Raw genomic sequence first — 21,042 nt, 5'->3', positions numbered from 1 at the left:
GAGGAAACGTCAAAATGGTGGCCCCTACTAACGGATTCATGGACGGAATTTCTTAGTTGGTGGTGAAATCCAATTTTTGGAAATTTTGTTGGTGGTAAAATAAAACTTTGTTTTATGTAGGTGGTAAAAGCCAATGAGTGGTTCTTTGGAGGTGGTAAAAGTCAAAATTATCCCAAATATTCTTAATGTTCTGTGCTACATACAACAAATAACCTAGAAAAAGCTTACTGTTGACGGAGGGCCTTTTCTTTATGATAATTTTTGTTAGCAGGCATTGTTTATTGTGTTTATTAAATCAAGGATTTTTCGAAGTTTTGAAATGAGGCTTGATTAGGGTTTACATTGAAGAAATTGGCAATGAATTGATGGAAGAATAGGAGAGAGGAAACGGGGCTCTTTAAAATTGAGCCAAAATGGTGAGGGAAAGGGAGGAGAAGGGCTATCTGGGTTAGGGTTCTGATAGGGATGGGTGGTCGCAGTGGGGGAAAGGGGGCAAGAGAGGGGGTCGGCCGATAATGATGGAGGTTGGTCACAGAAAGCAGGGGTTCTAGGCGATGGCTCTGGTTGGGGAGGGGAAAGAGAAGGATGTAGCAGGCTGGGGTAGAGTGGCGGTGGTTTTTTTTGTTTTTTTTTTTTTTGGCAACTTAAAACCAAAAAAAAATTTACAATCAGGTTTTAAGTTGCCAAAAAATTTCAAAAAAAATTATAAAACAAATGAAATTTCAAAATAGATCATACAAAACCTCTAAACTCTAAAAATATGTTTGAAAAGTTGTAAAAAAACGATGAAATTGTAAAACATCAGAGTTGTAGCAATATTTGGGTGGAAAACGCATTTAATACACAAAGTTACGCATCGCGTGCATAAAAGACAAGTTGTATATTAGCTCAAGATATATCAAAAGTGCAACGAAATATAACCTCAAACACAAAGTAGGAGTTATGGAAAATTAATTTCTTGCAATTTTGTTATTTAAATGTATCTTCTGTTTAGAAATTTTTGTTTCTTCATTTCCTTAGTGGAGTTCAAAAAATTAATCCATTAAGAACTTGGTGAGCCGTCTATAAGCATGGATGTTAGTAAGGATGATGAAAATCATACTCGCTATTAATGATGGGACGAGGTGGATTTTAGGTTGTACCCGTCTCGCCTATCCCACTTCGTACTTGCCCCATAGGCCCTTATCCCACTTTGTATCCATATATATATAATTATACTTTTTTCTACAAGAAAAAAATAACGATTGTATTTGAAAGATGAGGATTTGGCGGATCTTGAACGGGGATTAGGTGGGTGGTGGGCAGGGAGCTAGGGATGGGGATTAAATGGGTATGATGATCTGAATATCAAAGTAGGGGTGGGGTGCGAATAATTTTGGACTTGTACATACTAGCAAAGACAAGGATAGATTTTGAAGCCGCCGAGAGGATGAAAATGTTAAGCAAGGCTGGAATTCTAGGAAGGCCAACATTCACCTCGTCCTGCCCCATTGACATCCCTCTCAAGGAGTCCTAATGTATTGCAAGTTATTTCAGACTAAAACGTCTTGCCAAAGTACACCAACTAGTTGAAAAAAAACCATATCCTTTTTTATTGATACACCTAAAAATAACTAATTTGCTCCATAAAATCTACTACACATGGTGTTTTGATCACATTGTGCTAACTGTACTCCCTAACACCCACAAACATCTCCAACCAAAAACCATATGAACAACCAAGTATTTGTATTCGGTATTTGTCATTTTGAATACACTAGAAAAAGGTAATCTGGAAAAAGGGGGGAAAAAATGAGAGTGATAAAAGAGGGAAAAATAAGGAAAAAATATTCACAAATGAGGGAACTATTGATTTTCCAATACATTAACAGCTTTTACAACACTTGGAATTACATACATTCCAAATATTAACCTTTAAAAAAATATTATCATCTAGGACCAGACAGTTCATCCGGTCGGAGATTGGAAGTAGAGTCAACAACCCATTCTCCATTGTTGGGATGAGTGAGGTTAGCTTCCTGGCGGAACATCTCCTCCTTTTGCCATTCTTCCCACCTCTCAGCCAAGCCATCACCCTCGAGCATTCTGACCACCTCTGACATTTTAGGCCGTTCCATTGGAGAGCTTTGAGTGCAAAGCAATGCAACCTGAATAAGCTGCTCAACTTCAGCGTCAATATAATTGCCCTGCAAATCACCATCAACCAAGGTCTCCAATTTCTTCTCTTTTAAAAGCCCTTTAACCTGAAAAAAAATATGATCAAGAGTCACATTAGTGAGAATAGAAAACCTTGGCAGTAAGTAGATCAAAAAAGATTGCTACAACATATTTAGGAAGTTCTCAAAGATTAAAGAAGATGAAATCCATATACATACCCAATCAAGCAACATAACATCGTCATCATTGGCTAATCGGGCAAGATCAAAAGCTCTTTGTCCGGTGATGAGCTCTAGTAACATAACCCCATAACCAAAAACATCAGTTTTCTCTGACGATTTTCCAGTTGAGAGATACTCTGGTGCTATATGTCCAATGGTACCACGTACAGCTGTAGTAACATGTGTATCTTTGTAGTCCATAAGTTTTGCCAAGCCAAAATCCCCAACAACTGCTTCATACACCTCATCCAACAATATGTTAGCAGCTTTTACATCACGATGAATAATTTTAGGGTCACAATGATCATGCAAATAAGCAAGCCCTCTAGCAGCCCCCAATGCGATTCGCTTCCGAATATCCCAATCAAGTGGTGGGTGTGTCTCCGAACGTTCTACAATGAAGGGGCAAGACATATGATTTAACTAGTTATAGAAGCAGCAGGCAAAAGAAATATTCAAATGTTAACAGTTTAACAGCTAGTATCATCATAAAGAAATCATTATTTAAGTGGCAGCTTCAATACTTGCATTGAATTAAATTTCCAACATCAAGAACCCTTACATATGATCATGCTTAGATTTGGTGAGGTAAATATATCACGAGATATTGTAAACCACCAGGAATAGATAAAATTATAAAAATACCTCTCAAACAGGATGCAACACTTCCATTGGCCATATATGGATAAACAAGTAATCTTTCAGTGGGTGTCATGCAAAATCCACGCAAACGAAGCAGATTTCGATGGACAGCCATGCTAATCATTTCAACTTCAGTTTGGAACTGGAGTTCTCCACCTTGGGTGCGCTCCTCTTTAAGTCTCTTGACTGCCACAAGAGAGCCATCAGCCAATCTGCCCTTGTAAACCTTTCCAAATCCACCTCGACCAAGAATATTTTTGTGGCTAAAATTATCAGTTGCAACTTGTAGTTCTCGCAGGGAGAACCTTTTGAGTTGTCCCAGGTGAACTTCTGGATCTTCTTCAGCTGCAATCAGTGATATTGGATTAATGTGTCGCGATGTTTTAATGTCAATAAAAGCTGTATTTCAGGTTTCCACTAACCAGGCACGTCAAAGAAATGTTCTTGTGGCTTCCTCCGTCGCCACCAAGCAAGGGCAATTGCAGGAGCTGCAAATAGTAAAGCGGCACCCGCAGCAACTCCTCCAGCAATAGCTCCAGTGGCCCTATTGCCAACTGAAACGGCATTTGGAAGATGCATCAAACACTGAATCATATACTGGTTTTGTTTTTTTTTTTTTTTTTTTTTTAGTTTATGACATTTTCTTCAGTTATCTAGGGGCAGGGAAGAATAAGCAGTCACATGGGTCGGTGGATCCAGTTATGGAAATCAACACAGCCAACATAAATATACAACTTGTGGCAGGGGAAGCAAAAGGGTACAGCAAAAAACAGCTTAAAAACTATAACCATTCAACTCAATGAACCCGTAACCTCACGTCAATCACTTAATTAGGTTCAGAAGACCATTGCTATTTGCAATAATTATTACCAAAAAATCAAACATAAGGAACAGGATATGAATTTATTAACATGAAAATCAAACCAAAAAAGTGGATTTAATATTGGTGAGCTTTGAAAAGTAAAAGGCAATTTTCGCCTAACATATCAATTAAAAAGTACTTAAATATCTTTATGAAATGAAATTGGGAGTAAGCAGATGACATTATACATACTTCAGGAAGATCGACGTTAGAATAGCACCATAAAGTCAAAGGCAAACCTGATTGAGATTTTGGCGTTAGAATTGGACTAGTTGGAGTAACTGCCGGCATAGTCAAATTTTGATTACCTTTAAAACTGAAATCAAGAGACATGACAGCAAACATAGAAAACTTAGCATCACCTCAAAATCATTGAAATCGTGAAGAGTATATAAGGATAAGTTTGTTAACCTTATGGGGGTAAACATTGAAAAGGATCCATAAGTAGGAACAATTCCATGCAAGTGGTTGGTTGATAAATCACTGCAATCCACATTTTGGGAAATTAGAATTATACACCTCTTAACAAGTGCATAGAAAACTTATGCGCATGAGAAGCACTGCAATTTCTGACATTGAAAAAAGCAACTTGACACTCACAGGACTTGCAGGGTAGTGATAGCAGTTAATGAATTTGGTATTTCTCCAGATAAGGTGTTGTTGTTCAGCCGCCTATCCTTGCAGAAAAGTCATGCAACAGAAACTGTTAGAAATTAGGAGATAATGACAGTATAAAGGCATATGTAAAAGAAATAAAATGTTCTTAAAGAAGAGGCTAATGGTATAATATAACAAATCAAACAGAAAAAATTATATTCTAAGTAGACTCACAAACAAGGAAAAACAGAAAATAAATTAACATATATACACCAAAACTAACAAAGATCATATAATGACATGATGTTTGTGACAAATAAAGATATTGATAGCTTAACCCAAGTACCCAATTACTTTTGATGATTTTTCAGAAGAATCAGTTTGTATTGTGTGACGGAGGGAGTAATAGTTATAGATGACAGTCAGATGGAAGTCTTATCTTTTTTTATTTTTTCTTTTAAACCTGACCCCAGGGGCACTTTAGCACACTCTTCCCCTTTTTTAATTTTTTCCTTCCATACGTGACCCCAAAATTTTTCCCACTTTTAAAATCTAGCACATAGAATAGGAATTTAATTTTAAAATTAATCTAAAAGAGTTACAGTAGTAATAAAAAGTGTTAGAGAAGTTACTAAAAGTACTTCATAGTATAAATAATACTAAGTACGAAGTCATTCATATACAAAGTATAAGAAATTAAGCATATATTATATTTTCAGAAATTATGAGAAAAATCATTACAAAACACATAAAACTAAAACATAAAATTTATGTGCGACAACCACGATGCGGTCCGCGATCGACACATCAGTTCTGTTACCGAAATACCGTGACCATTTCGACGATCGGGAACGAAACCGCATTTTCGACCATGATCCTAACAGGTATATGTGAGATTCCTTTGGGACAGTGATAATTGATTTAAAATGCAAAGAAAGAAATAAAGTGATACCACGTCCACACAACAGTTATCATTAAGGAAAAAAGAAGGGGAATAAAGTAATCAATCTTAACAACAGAGATTGAGATGCATTCATACAAGAACCGCAGTTTCTGGAGCTTGCCCAACGTATCAGGAATGGGACCAGAAAGATTATTCAGGTAGAGATCCAAGCTCACTAAGTTTTTCAAGTTTCCAAGTTCGTATGGTACTGTCCCACTAATGTTATTGCTGTAGAGCTCCCTGTCAAAGAAACAAGAAGATAATTATTAGTCTACACGGCCGGAAAAAATCTGCAAAACACTCAAGAAACAACAAAGATTATCAGAAAAAAAAATGAAAAGAAAATGAGATTATTGATTCATTCTACTAATTACTAAAAGAATCTAGCATATCTTTCGAATCAAACTTCTCCCTTAAAGGATTTGACTTCCTTTCCACAAAACCAGGATATAGTTGCAACCATTTCCTGAACTCAAAAGGCACTGACCTTTCTTTAATTTTGTGACTGATACAATACGGCCCAAGGATATAGCTGCTCTAATTCTTGCCCTACTTTTGTAACTGAGTAGCACCCTCTTGGTGACTTTGGAATATAAATTTTCATTGCATATTTCAAAAAAATGAACAAAAATAAAATAAAATAACTTTTTTTTTTGGAAAGAAAGGAAGAAAAAAAAAAAGAAAAAAAACCCTTCATGCAATCAAACAATGACAGAGAAAAATAAAAGAACAAAAAACAAAGAGAAAGAGGACTAGACCTATATCATCCACAGAAATACAACGGTGTCCATGAATGTAATATTCTCCTTTGTAAGCAATGGTTTATCGATGAAATCAATTCTACTACTACACAGACTAGATAAAGCTTTAAGACAGCATCTTAGCTCTGAAAATGTTTTTAGCAAAAGAAATGGTTTAGTCATAACCTTGGTGTAAAAACAAGGCCGCGACGTCTTAGTTGGGCCATTTTGTAAAGGATTTTCAATTGACGGGATTGTCTGTATCAACAAGAGGTGTTAAAAAAACCCGCAATTATGTCCGAATCAAACATTTCAACCCCAATTCACCCCTTATTGAAAGTTACATCTATTGTTTCACTCAAAAGTTACTTCCTATCCAAAGATATAGTGAAAGATCACCCCACTAATGGCTCTAATCCTTTACTATTCTACCATATCTCTCCATTGATGGCTCTAATCCTTGGGTATCTTTAAATCAAATTTGCATCGCGATAACCGTGACACGGTCCGCGATCAACACATCATACCCGTTCCCGCAACATCGCAACCGTTCCTGTAATCGTAACCGAAACCGCATTTCCAAACTATGGTCATAACAGGAAACAACCTAGTTGTAGGAGTAATTGGTTAAGAATTTGTGTGTGTTTTTACAGCTAAGTCCATAGTTTCAACCTCTCTACTAAGTATGTATTTCTCTACATATATATGATTATATACAATCTATACCACCTATAGGGTGGTAATGAATGGTAAAGGAAAATTATGACGAAAATACATAGAGAGTAGAATTGCATTAATATAGATTGTACTATAGGAATATGTTCTCATTGTTGTCATTTATTACCACCGAAATAATTGACTATGCCAAATTAGATAAACATAATTTGAGTTATAAAAGAAAGCAATTATAAAATTTATAACTCTATCAAACTCCTAAACCTACAAGCTAGCTAATACCGATTGGAACACAGGTTGTAACAGTAATGAAAGAAATAAAATCAGACACCTCCTTGGATTTATAGCATATTTTTGGCAAATAACCACCTTACAAAAAGTATATAAAATCACTTTATAAATTACTCCAACATTGAAGGACCCGCGTATGTGAAATATTCAAAGGGAAAAGAAAAAAAAAAGAAAAAGAAGAAAAAGAAATAAACTTGATGCCCCAAATTAATGAGCTAGAATGTTTGATTAGTGATAACTAGAATACTTACAAACAACAATTAGTAATTCAAGAAATAGTGAAATAGATATTCCATAACATCTACTTCCTCCATTTTCCCAAGTATTACTCACTTTGCGTTTTCATTCGTTTTTCTAAGTTCCAATCACTTTACTCTACTATTCCTTTCATGGCAACCTTTTACTCCCTCCGTTTCGTAATAATTGCAATAGTAGGCTTTGCACAAAGTTTTTAGGATATTTTTATAGGGTGAATTTTATAATATAAAGTATAGTTAGTGGAGATATAATTAATTGTTATGAGGAGAGAGAAATAATAATAATAAAAAATATATATATATATATAAAAAAAAAAGAGGTAGTATATGTGGGGTTAGTAGGAAAGAGAAATAATAAAATATCTATACAAGTGGGGTTAGTGGGAGAGAAATAATAAAATAAGGCCCAGTTCTTTTGAGCTTCTAGGCAAAGCAGAGTAGAGTAGAGATTAACAGAGGAGAGATTAACACAGTTGAGCTTCCACACACTGCAAAGTAGAGTAGAGCATAGTAGATTTCAGTAGAGCACATCAGAGAAGGGCAGGATAGAGCAGGCAGCGCAGCCCAAAAAGAAAGGGGCCTAATAGTGGATCCTTACCAAAATAAGAAGTGTTGCAATTATTATGAAACGGATATAAAAGAAAAGTATTGCCATTATTACGAAATGGAGGGAATATTCATTTTTTATCACCTACAACCACCTAATTTTGTTTAATAAATCTCTTACTCTCCGTCTCTCACACCACTTTAAAGCAAAAAGATCCACATGCATGGTCCCCATTTTCACTTTTTTTTTTTGGTATGCGTTGCTGAGGAAAAGGAGGAAGTAGATTAGTATGACCCAACTTCAAAAAAAAATTAGAATCGTTGCTAAGCCTTCAACTCACACGAAACATAGAAAAGTTGTGTGAAACAATATAGCTATTAATATTCGCTTATTCAAATTGCATAATGACAAAAAAAAAAAAAAAAAAAATTATGCTATTTGTTCTGTGTGCTGGTGTTTGGGGGGGAGGGGTTTACTTAGTTTTCAAATATTCAATTGTGGGTATTAGGATAAATAATGTCTAGCAACTTCAAACCAACTATAAACCATTCATCTTCTCCCTCCCCTTGTCCAATAAAATTTTTAGAAGTTATTTTGCATTCGTCTCATTGGATTCAATGAGGCGGATTAGCCAAAAGTTGTGGATTTGTCAAGTTTTAGAAAAGCTGGTGGTTCACAAATTTTTAATGATTTATGCAGTTTCAATAATTACCTAAGTACCACTATAAATAAAAAAATTCCGTAAGAGAATTGGTTGAAAAGGCAAATAATCAGCAATGTAGCAAAAATTTCAGCTATGACTGTCTAAAGCAGAGAGCAACAACCAGGGCCGTCTCAAACTTTATGGATGCTCCGTGCTAATTTCAAAAATAAGGCTGACATTTGCACACCTATATTTACAAGTATGGTATGCTAAATTATAAAATTTTAGGTCTCAAAACTTCACCAATTTCCTTAAAAAAAATTATATTCCCGTTCCCGTCAAATAAAAACTATGTTCCCTTGAACTGTTTGTCTAATTTAAAATTTTCATTTATAATAAAGAGTCATAGAGTACACTTTAACATAACAAAATAAAACAAAAAAAGGCATTCATTTAGACACGAGGATTATTTGTAATAGAAATTTTAATCATACAATTACAATTCCCTAAACAAAAGGAAAAAATAATTGAACAATTATAAAGAGAAACTTATTCCCTCAAAAAAAAAAAAAATAAGAAATACAAAGTAAAAATATATAGAGACAAACTTATATGTCACCACTTAAAACAAAATGAAGGCTAAATTCAACAAAAAAACATATCCGAATAAAGAATAACAAAGGGTGGAAAATAATAACGGGAAGAGGGATGAGTCATGGATAATAAAAATTGGAAGTGAGTTTCGAACTCTCGACCAAGGAAACACAAATTGAACGCAACAATCTAGCTAGCTAGCACCGAACATCTACTAAGAATGGGAAAATATCTTACTAGTATTTAATCACATTTTGATAGGACTTTCATTATTTGGGCCTCATTAATTTTTGGGCCCTGTGCTGCAGGTCTCTTTGCAAAGGCTATTAAACGGAACGGCCCTGACAACAACTTCAGCTATGACTGTTCAAAAAAAAAATGCTTATTCCTCCACATTAGTTTTATAAACAACAATACTAGTATTCCGTACTTATGTCCATTTGAGTCACATGTCTAATACATTAAATGGGCATGGATTGGTATGCTCCCACAGAAACAAAAAAGAGTCAAAAATATTTCCCTGAGACTGTTACACAGAATATATCATCCCCAAGATATGTTTCTTCACATAAGTTATGACCTGACTGAATTCTTATAACAAAACTAAGATTTTTTTTGAGCAATCTTGAATGCTTTCAGAAACATATATTTCCAACATCTTGTTTGTGTAATTAACTCATTCTTTAATCATCATCAAAAGTACCAAGCAAGACTGCTGGCTGCTGCAATTAACATCTGGTCCACCTATCTTTATAACCCAAAGAGGAGCTTCAGCAAAAAGAATTCCCAAAAAAGACCTAGATGTCATCACTGCATCTAAGAAAGCTAAGCAAAATCACACAATCAGCCTTCTTAGGTTTTAGTCCATCCGCATAAACCAAGGAAAAGTGGAAATGGGAAGGTTAGGGACTGTAATCAATGCATGTGACTACTTTTGCTTTAAAGAGGAGAAATATATATAATTGGGTCCCACAAAGTTACAGTTGATAGAAAAAAACTTAATAAATGGTTGTCATAAAAGGAATAGAGTAAAAGTGAGTAGAACTTAAAATAACAGATGAACGCTAATAGAACTTGGAAAAACAGAGGGAGTATGAGCTTTATAGTCTATGGGGCACTGCAAAAGTATAGCTAGAAGGGTCTTCAATAGTTTACTTTTATCCTTTGAATCGTTCATTATTGATGTTAATCTTCCCCATTAAGAGGTAAAGATTACTAAGTTTGGTAGTAAGGCCCTGAAGAGTTGCTACTAACTCTATTTTTCTCCCTGTCAAATGGGTAAATAAATAAACCTTGTCTATTCCTTTCTGTATTCCACATGCTTCCATCCATCTTTCTAAAAGTGTATATTCTCTACAGTCCTTGTGGCCATGGAGTAACAAATTAACAATAATGATAGGAGAAGTGGCAACAGATCTAGCTATGTGCCTCAGATTCATACATTACGAAAACTGGTTTGTGGGACAATCCCTGATAATGTTTAAACCAAACCTTCTCTCTGATTATCAAATCAAAACTAAGATGTACTGAAGATCATAGCATATAAGTTACAAACATATATAAATTTAGCACAAAAGATGTTTAAGCCTTAATGTGACATTAGCTCAAAAAATTAAAGGAATGGAATCATGAACCAGAAAATATCAGTATCGCCCAATCCACAGAATAGACATTTGTCGATGGCTTGTGCTTGTTTAGAAAGACATCATAAATGAGTAAAATGAATTCTAGGTACATATAATATTCCACCAAAATCACTCCAGCTACCCACTTCCCACATGCAGCTCACATCATTTGAGGTGATCCAACCTAGGACCTAGCCAAGCATTACTACCTAGCCAGGTTGCAACACAAGGATGAAATGTCCCCCTCCCCCCCACCCCCTCCCTCCAAAAAAAAAAAATGCTCATGAATGACCTTATAATACATCAATTGGCATAGCCCTAACCATTTTTTAAAAGCCCCATTTGAATTGCCAAAAGTCCCCCCCCCCCAAAAAAAAAAAAAAAAAGAAAAAAAAAGCCCATGAATGACCTTATAATACATCAATTGGCATTACCCTAACAATTTTTTAAAAGCCCCATTTGAATTGCCAAAAGCTCAACATCAATACATCAATTCAATGTAAACAATAACCAAGACCAACCACTTGCATGAATATGAGTCAATCCAACAAGAGCAGTGAAAAAAATATCAGCCAAATTAGTAATACTTACAAGTACTGAAGATTTGGGAGTTGACCAAGTTGTGTAACAAGTTGACCAGTTAAGTTTGCATTGCCAAGATCACTGAACACAGACATTCAATGATTTGATGATAAATATCTAGTTCAGAAGAATCCGTGAGCTAACAGACAGTACTCAACCAGAATTTAGTAGCTTACACTCTGGTGACGCTGTTTTCACTGTTGCATGTAACATGGAACCATGTGCAGGGATTTACAAGGGTGGGATCCCAACTTTGCAATACACCATTAGGATCAGCCAAACTAGACTTGAGTGCATTCAAAGCATCACCTGTTTCACATGCACAATGCCACCATCAGGAGCTAATACATATAAGCAATATAAGAATTTCACCAACAGCTTCAATAAAATAACAGATGAAGCTAAGGAACAGAATGATCAAGGAAGCATTCTTACTCAGAGAAAAAATCGCAAAAATAAATATATCCTTGGAGTTCCATAATATCAAAGGAAGTTCATTTTACTATATCAGAATGATCCACATGACTGAATTAGCATAAACAAATTTCTAGCTCAAGGAAAGAACAAAGTATCTAACTAGCACAATCCATCATCTCTCAGAAAATTGCACTTCAAAATCATTTTCTCCAAAATTAGGATGACTCACAATTAAAAATGTAATTTAGATACATTTCAGAGTACTCTTGTAAATGGAAAGGAAAGGACACTAGATTAAATAGAAAAAAGAAGGCACTAGCAATGTACAATATCTATATTACTTAGATGGAAGCAGATATGTTAAACAAGTTGAGGAGTTAGAAAGATGTCGCTCCCAGGAGTCCCATCGAGTCCCAGCTTCATTTTTCACATATCAGCAGCCTCAGAACCGACTACTCATACATTTTTAGAATTGAAACTGTCCTAAAATCTTTGTTTTAAAGGGTGCAAGGCGCACCAAGGCGCAAAAGTCCTTAGAGTCTAGGCGCAAGGCAAATGCGCGCCTTTTGTAGGTGAGGCGCACTTTATTCATATGGAAAAGAAATAATAATTCCTATTAAATAAGTGTAAAATTGAAATTACATGAAAAGGTGAAAGGGCCATGTGATCGTAAGCAAGGGTTCTTCAAATCAAATTAGGGGATATGGGATTTCTCTCTACTCTAGAAATGAATTAACCTGCCCGTATCAAAGTCCCATAGTATTTTATAGAAAAAAATAACTTACACAATAGCAATTGATGCTCTACAACATAAGGCGCACGCCTTTTGTAGGTCTATGAGCCTCACGAAGCTAAGGTGCCAACTCTTGAGCCTCACTGTGCCTTGCGCCTAGGCATGCCTTAGGCGCGCTTTTTAAAACTAAGCCTAAAATTATGACCAATTTAGATAATTGTATTATTTATGAGCAACTCAAGTATCCAATTTCTCCTATTACCTTATGTTCGAAGCTGAGGGGTCAGAAAAATACTACTCGACATTTCATTCTTCAGATATAAGCAGCCTTAGAATTGGGCTACTCAGCATTCAGAAGTGAGATGTTCCTTAATACCATCATTATTTAAAATAATCATGAGTACCTAGAGTATCCAACATCTCATGCTATCCTATTCTCTATGTTTTTATTCTCAAAGATCAACCCTAGCCTAAACAACAAGAAATGACTTTTAACTTCTCCCGCTTGTTACTAGACAATCATTGGCCAATTCTTTTCATCAAAACGGGGTCAAAATCTTTACATCATAATATTCATAATCACAACTCACAAGAGGAACATAAACCAAATTGAAACAAACACAGGTAATGAATTGAAAGAAGTGAACTCAAGCAAACTCGGAACGAAAGACAAGAACTAACCTTCGGCATTGGGAGTTACATAGTGGAAGTAACTAAAGACCAAAATCAAATGCAGGAAAGCCCAAATGGAGGAAACCCCTTGCTCCATTTCGTCTTTCGGATCTTCCTAAATGAGCAGCGCACATAACCCAACTAATAAAATTCACCAATTTCCACTTCAACTGTTCAATTCACAAACAAAAACCACATAAAAATCTGCAAATAATCAAGGGTAATCATCAAGTCAATCAAAACACACTCCAGTCAACTCTCACTTTCTCTCTCCTCCCTCATTAAGCAGAAATGCAGCAAATTAACAGCAGAAATTTCTGGGTTTTTTTCTAATTAGATTGAATTAAATGCTGCAACAACAATCAATCATAAAAAACAACAAACACCCATTATAATAATTCATATTTCAAAAAAAACCCCAAAAACAGAAACACTCAAAAATCCACAGAAACAAGCTCAAAATCAAAATTGGGAAAAAGGGAAATCGCAACTCACGATCAAAACCCGTTCTCCGGGACAAAACACTGTTCTCAGCGCCGGAAACAACTACCGGCGGCAAAGAAGATCGGCGGAAATCACAGCGAAAAAAGAGGAGAGAGAAAGTAAAGCACAGAAGTTGAGTAGGGTATTGGGAAGAGGAGAGAGAAAGAGAGGAAACAGCAGCAGCAACGAGGAGGAAGTATGCCTGAAAATGGCGACGAAACGAAGAAGGAAAGAAAGGAGAGAGAAAGCGAGAGAGAGAGTAAGACTAGTTAGCGATTTCTGGCTGGTCAGCGTACGAGTATTCCTACTTCCCACTTCTTCTTCTGCTACTACTAGTCGGCTTTTTCTTTAATTTATTTTATTATCTTCTTGTGGTAAAATGACAATTTTGACCTTTGACTTTGCTGTTATCTAGTACTCTCATTTTTTGAATTTTCTAGGGGTGTTTTCGTCATTTTCACTATTTTGTGATTTAAACGGTCTACCACTTATGTTTTTTAACCACTGTTTCCTCCTTAAGTCCCCAATTTGACCTTTGCAATATTCACACACTTTATAGTTTCTGAGTATCAACTTTTTGTAATCTATAAATACTCGAAAAAAGTTGGGTGAGTCTAATATATTTAACGTTAATAATCTAATATCTGACATTAATAATTAAATAATTAATGTTAGACATTAGATTAAAACAAACCCTCAATACTCTCTACTCATTATATCATATGATTCGTATCATACCCATAGTAGTTGTTTCGGGGTTTTCTGATGTCCTGCGGGAGAGTTACAATTCCGAGACTGGAACCGGACGTCTGTACCTGCAAAATAACGGAGACTCCTGAGAGCTCCGCCTCCAACGGTCAAGTTAGTATCTGATTAAGGAGTAATTAATACGGAAATTAAAGTAATAAGATCTCTCTAGGTGAGAGTGGTTAATGTTGGTAATCTGCGTCGTTAGCGAGATTAGCCGGTTATTAGCGTTCCGTAATGTTTCTGTTCTTCTCTGCTTGATTTCTATTCTCCTTAATTAATGAGGATTAATTAAGTATTTATAGCCTTGAGAAGCGTGCCACTCTCTAGGTTTAAGGTAAACCTAGGGCTGACCGGGCCTCTAGACTGGATTGGGCCTTGATGGCCGGTTTTCCCATTTGGCATGGGTGGACACGTGGCGTGCCTCGATTGGTCCGTAGAGGACGTATCTGTGATTGACACGTGGCAGGCTCCTATTGGCCTTCGTGAAGGACACGTGGCGGAACCTGGTTGGTCCACTTGTCAGACGATGATTGGTGGATAAAAATCCCCTAATCATTTGCCCCTCACAGGTGGCACGTGACTGGTCACGTGTCGCCTGTGACAGGTGTCGCACGGTGACAGGCGACGGCCTGCTACAGGTGTCACCTTGCAAACGGCCGAGAGATTTTCCCGCCCAAATTTTGAATTTGGAAGCGACCCTTCGCCTTCTCACTTTGCCTATAAAAGGAAGTGCTGACTTCGGTCATTTTCACATTTGAGAACTTTGCGAGAACATTCGGACCCCTGAACTTGCTCTGACATTTCGGACCTTTTCTGCCTACCGCCTGTTCTGACAAGCCGACTGCACCGGACTTCCAGAACTTCATCAACCGTCACTCGTTCAGGTAACTCAGTTCTCTTACTCTTAATTTTCTTTTTATTTTTTGAAATGGCACCACGGAAGCACACGACACGACCTAAGTTAGTGATCAGCCGGTCACCGGGGACGGCTGAATCTAGGACTAGGAGTGCCGCCTGCCCTTTTCTGGACCCATCTTTGCCCTTTATACAAAGTCCGACTGTATCTGTGTCTATGCAGAACGTGATGGCCAGAACAAAACAGACTGCTATGATATCAAACTCAGACGGCTCCTCCCAAAGGGTGCTCCTTAGTGAAACATCTGACCAGGCGCCAGATGTAGAATTGAAACGAGACGGCTGCCAAGCCGACAGTTCTGAGAGAGGGGCCAAGGTGGTCCCTTCCCATCTTACCGTTGACATGTCTAATTTTCCTCCTGCTCCTTCTAAGGGAGAGGAGGCGGGCCCCTCTGGGAGAGGGGAGGAGTCGTCCTCTTCGGACTCGTCAGAGGACGAGTCCGAGTCCAGCTCTTCTGGCCACAGTTCTCCAGGCTCAGAAGAAAGACATAGCCGCCTACAAGAGGCGAGACTTTCTCATGCAGTTGAGAAGGGGGACAATTGGGCGGAGCCGTCCGCCTCTTACAGAGAGGAAAACGCCCCCTACTACTGCATGGTACCCCGGGGCCGGATCGCAACCATGCAAGAAAAAGTGGCGAGCTTTATTGCTAACCACAGAATGGGCCCGGAATTTTTACTGTTCGTGCCGGATCCAGAAGACACTGTCGTCTGGCCGGCTGGTACCAGCTATGATGACGGCTGCTTTGGCTGCTATGTGGCGGCCATCAAAGCTGGACTGCGCTTCCCATTACATCCGGCTGTTCAGCGGATTTTAGATGGGTATGATTTGGGGTTATGGCAGTTAGCCCCCAACTCTTGGGTAAACGTACTCGGCTATGTGGCCGGGTGCGAAATGTACGGGGTGGAGCCAAGCTTTGAGGCTTTCGCCCACATGAACTATCTCAGCCGGACCCCTAAGTCAGGAGGTACCGGCTGGTATCAATTAACAAGCCATAGGGGTTACCTCATGACGAGAGGTAAGGCGAACAAATGGAAGGATTGGCGGAACACCTTCCTTATCATTGAGGGTTCAGACACGGAGCTGAACCAACGTTTTAACAAGTGGAATAGGGATCCGCCTCTTCTCGCAGGCGGCCGCAGCATGCCGCCTGTTCCCCCAAAGGCTAAAAGAGAGATCCTGGACAAAGGACTCTTCAAAGTAGAGACTAGGGTGAACCCTACTTCAGGGGTACGAGAGCAAGTACCCCTAAACTGCGTCCCGAGCTTCAAGTGGCTCTATGACGAGTACTTTTTGGCCGCCTGTGGCCTCAGCAGTCGGTGCTCTAGAGGTAGCCGGCCTGACAAATACTCTGTTTTTTCACGCCTTGTTTACTTGGGACCTTTACTAACTTTGCTGTTTATTTTTTGCAGCTGACGCCATGAGTAAAATAACAGCATCCAAGACTGCGGCGGCCATGTTGCGGGCCTCTCTCATGCAACAGTCTTATGCCGACTCCCCCAACAAGGGGGCACCCTTGGTAGGCTTCGAAAACTCTTCCTCTTTTAGTTGTCTTATGCATATACTAACTCTTTTTGTTTTCAGTCTGGCACTCCAAGGGCTTCTTCCTCGAAACAGCCGGACCCCAAGGCCCGGAGGACGACTGTTGCAAGCTCTCCTGGGTCTTCCAGGAAAACAGTGGCGGCTGAGAAGCAGCCGGCCACTTCTTCTAAAACCCCGGCGGGGCCGCCTAGAAGTATGGACAATCACTTGTAAAAACTTTCACACTTGCTTCCTTCTTGACTAGGTCTAACTTGTTTTTTTTTTTTTTTTTTTTTTTTTTTTTTTTTTTTTTTTACGCTTGATGCAGCCGGCCCTCAGGGGCTTGACTTGGTTGAGGTAGCCAAGTCCATGGTCAAAGTAGTTCCTCCATCTGAAAGGGAGGCGGTCAGGGGTGCCGGCACCCTTGACCTTGATGGGATTTCAGGGGTCCTTGCTGAGGTATACTTAGCATATTTTTGAGTATTTGAGTTCCAGGACGCCTGTTATCTTTTTTGTTTGGAAACTGACGCCTGTTTTTTTTTTGTACTTAGGCCCTGCTCCGAGTCAACAGCCTTCGCAAGCCGATTGATCGGAAAAACAAAGAGGTAAAGGCCGCAAAAGCTATGGCCGCCTCCAGGTGTGATAAGGCAATGTTTCAAATTGCCCAAAATGAAGTACTGACCATTGATCTTCTTTATTATCAGGCGCAGGCTACCGCCGCTGTTCGGGCTCAGTTAGAGGCGGCCCAGAAGAAGATTGACGAGCTGGAGGCGACCGTCACAAATCTTAAGGCCGAGCTGAAACCTCTTCGCCAAAAAATGCACTCTTACGAAGCCATGGAGAAATCTTTGGCCAACGTAAAAGAACGCCTGGTGAGCCAAGAGAAGAGTCTTACCCAAGAGCTCTCGGAAAAGGCCGAGCAAGAGAAGAAAGAGCTCGTCCGGGAGATGGTGGAAGACTCCGCTCAAATCCAGCGCATGACCTGGGGCCGCCTGTTCCCCAGTGCCGACTTTGCCTCATGGGAAAGAACGTACCGCCAGTGTTCGGAAACATATAATCAAGAGATCCTGGCGGCTGCTGAAGAAGAGGCATTGGGAGATGCGTTAGAGGAGGAAGAGCCGGTTGTGGCGCTTGTGCCACTTGGGGGTAAGGCATCAAAAGAAGATGCAGCTGAAGCCAAGTCCAGCAAGAAGAGTGCTGACCAGGCGGCAGCTGCTAATACTGAACTGCCCCCTTCTTAAGCTTAATGTATTTTTTCCACGGCCTGCGTGCCGTTTGCTTTGTAATTACCCGGCCAGGGGGCCGGGGTTTTGAATATTCTGCTGGTCTTTAATGACCGGCTTATTTTTAATCAAATTTTTGTTTTGATTCAAATTTGTCTAAGTATTCCATATCCAATATCCCTTTGTTCACTAGACCGACTGTTGTGTATGGCCGAACGTTAAGACAGGTACAAATAGTAAGTACGCCGCCTGTGCCCCTGGACGACTGGTTGTCTGTTTCCAGGATAGACGATCAGTCGGCCATTTATTCAATCGGTATTCGAACTATTTATTCAATCGGTCTGACCAAGTAAACAGTATTACCTAGTCGCCAAGGAATTAAGTAGGATAACAAGCGGCGGGTACCGGTTGTTTCCCTTTATTGCCAATGTTGGCTTTTAACTCGTAATTTGTTAACCTAGCAAGAGTAGTGGTTGAGAGCCCCTGTTTATTAAAAACAGGCGGACGACTCCTACCTTTTAGGCTCCATACTAAGTTTGAGTGACTATTAAGTTAACATAGGAGTTACTTAGTCTTCGTCACAATCTAGATTGAGTAGTAGAGGTACCAGGCGGCGGAGGCCGGATGATCCTCTTGATTTGCCATTGTTTGTTGGTTATTAACTCAATAGGTTACCTAGTAGGAATAGGGGTTTGAGTGCCCTTGTTGGTTTAAAATAGGCGGACGACTCAAACCTTTTAGGTTCCATACCAAATTTGAAGGAGTGACTATGAGTTAACGTTGGAGTTACTCAGTCGCCGTCACTTTTGTTTGAGAAGTAGAGGTACCAGGCGGCGTAGGCCGGCTAGACCCCTTGATTCGCCAATGTTTGTTGGCTATTAACTCAATAGGTACCCCCTGCATTTATCCCAAGTAATACAGGCGGTCATCTGACTCAGATGTCAACTGCTACCACTGGTTTGGTTAGTGATAGAGTTATCCTTGTCTCAAAAACGGCTACGTGGTTGCCCTTGGGGACAGTCGTATAGGTGCCGTGTAATTAGTTTATAGAACAATGTTCCACCCAAAAGGGAGCTGCTCTCTGCGACGAATTTCATCCGGATGGATGCCGTCGGACGCCTGCTATGATGTTGGGACAGGTCGTATTAGTTTTGTAGATTTGATCAGGTGGCTTGGCGCCTGGTCTGATCATTCGGCCTGTGGCCTTGGTAAGTTCTTGGTGAACGTAGGTGCTAAGTAAAAGAAGGGTAGCCGCCTGTTAGGCACAGGGTCGGCCAGGCCCTAATCTTTTTAGCTAAGTACTGTGAATAATATACTCAATGGAGAGTAGCCGACTGTAAAGGAACAGACGGCATGCCCCTCTGAAGATAGAGTGAAAAACTCAATGGAGAGTAGCCGACTGTAAAGGAACAGACGGCATGCCCCTCTGAAGATAGAGTGAAAAACTCAATGGAGAGTAGCCGACTGTAAAGGTACAGACGGCATGCCCTCGTAATACAAAATTGAATAGTAAGTGCAAACTTTATTAAGTAGCTCTTTACTTTACATCATTCAGAAGAAATATTTTTTAAGGTTATCTACTTTCCAAGTTCGAGGCAACGGTTGTCCGTCTGGTGTTTCCAGACGGTAGGTACCGTCCCTGACTTCCTCATAGATTCGGTAGGGTCCTTCCCAGTTGGGAGTTAGTTTGCCAGACTCATTAGCCCTACCAACTGCTTCCATTTTTCTAAGTACAAAGTCCCCTACTTTGAGTGGACGCCTGTGTACTTTTTTGTTGTATGATCTAGTCATTCTCAGACGATAGATCTCATGGCGCAAAACAGCATTGCCCCTCTTTTCAGGAAGTGAGTCTAATGCCAGGCGCATGGCTTCCCAGTTTGTCTCTTCGTCATATAGCATTACTCGAAGAGTCGGCTCGTAGTGTTCTATTGGAAGAACAGCTTCCGCACCATAAGTTAGGAGGAATGGAGTTTCTCCAGTCGCCCCTTTTTCAGTCGTCCTAATGGCCCAGAGAACATGTGGTAGTTCATCCGCCCATAGGCCGCCTGCTCGTTCAATCTTTTTCTTGAGACCGTCTGAGATGATTTTATTAAAGGCTTCTACCTGGCCGTTTGCTTGTGGACGACCGACAGATGCAAAGTAGTGTGCAATTCCTTGGTCTCCCAACCAGCTTTTGAGAACAGGCGTCTCAAATTGGGGACCATTATCAAAAACCATAGACATGGGAACCCCGAACCGAGTGATGACGTTTTTCCAAATGAATGAAATTACATCTTTCGTCTTGATTCCCTTTACAGCCTCCGCCTCTACCCATTTAGTGAAGTAGTCAACGGCATTAAGTATATACCTTCTGCCGCCTGTAGCAGGCGTATATGGACCCAGAATGTCCATGCCCCACTTAGCAAACGGTAGTGGGCTGTGAATGGTAGTGAGGTCAGTAGCCGGACGGTGAATTAATTTGCCAAACCTTTGGCACTTGTCACATTTTTTCACCATCTCCATTGCATCTGCTTCCAAAGTAGGCCAAAGTAGCCCTGCCGCCTTGCCCTTTGAGCAAGCATCCTACCACCTACATGAGAAGCACAGAAACCAGAGTGAAGATCATCTAGTATCTCTCGTCCCTTTTCAGGAGTAACACACTTTAAGAAGGGTTGAAGGTACCCCTCTTGTGAAGTTCTCCCTGTATCATTTCAAAACAGGAGGCTCGTTTTTTCAGTGCTGCCGCCTGTTGAGGATCATCCGGCAGTGTACCGTTTGTCAGATATGCCCTGATTGAATCCATCCAGGTTGAGCTTCTGTCTAGGATTCCAATAGGGTTTTCCTCGATGCTTCTCTTCTCCATTACTTCCCAAAAAAACAGTTCGAGGAGTATCGGAGGAGGCGGATGATGCTAATTTTGACAGTGCATCTGCCTGGTTGTTTTCTGATCTCGGCACTTGGATCAGATGGAAATC

At 39.5% G+C, this 21,042-nt stretch overlaps 1 protein-coding gene across 1 annotated transcript; it reads right to left on the bottom strand.

Moving 5' to 3' along the window:
- Nucleotides 1–1,692: 1,692 nt before the first annotated feature.
- Nucleotides 1,693–14,011, bottom strand: LOC110690022 (BRASSINOSTEROID INSENSITIVE 1-associated receptor kinase 1-like). The gene is made up of 12 exons (XM_021866847.1): nt 13,694–14,011; nt 13,208–13,368; nt 11,553–11,685; nt 11,386–11,457; nt 5,519–5,662; nt 4,483–4,554; nt 4,294–4,365; nt 4,122–4,198; nt 3,443–3,574; nt 3,024–3,365; nt 2,376–2,770; nt 1,693–2,243 (listed from the first exon to the last, which is right to left on the bottom strand). The coding sequence occupies exons 2-12, from the start codon at nt 13,293–13,295 to the stop codon at nt 1,929–1,931; spliced, it is 1,842 nt and encodes a 613-aa protein (XP_021722539.1). The 5' UTR covers nt 13,296–13,368; nt 13,694–14,011; the 3' UTR covers nt 1,693–1,928.
- Nucleotides 14,012–21,042: the final 7,031 nt, after the last annotated feature.

The sequence above is a fragment of the Chenopodium quinoa genome, unplaced genomic scaffold, assembly GCF_001683475.1.
Source record: "Chenopodium quinoa cultivar QQ74 unplaced genomic scaffold, ASM168347v1, whole genome shotgun sequence".
Lineage (NCBI taxonomy): Eukaryota > Viridiplantae > Streptophyta > Magnoliopsida > Caryophyllales > Amaranthaceae > Chenopodium > Chenopodium quinoa.
Note: the sequence above shows the minus strand (reverse complement) of the source record. Positions and strands in the feature narration are given on the sequence as shown.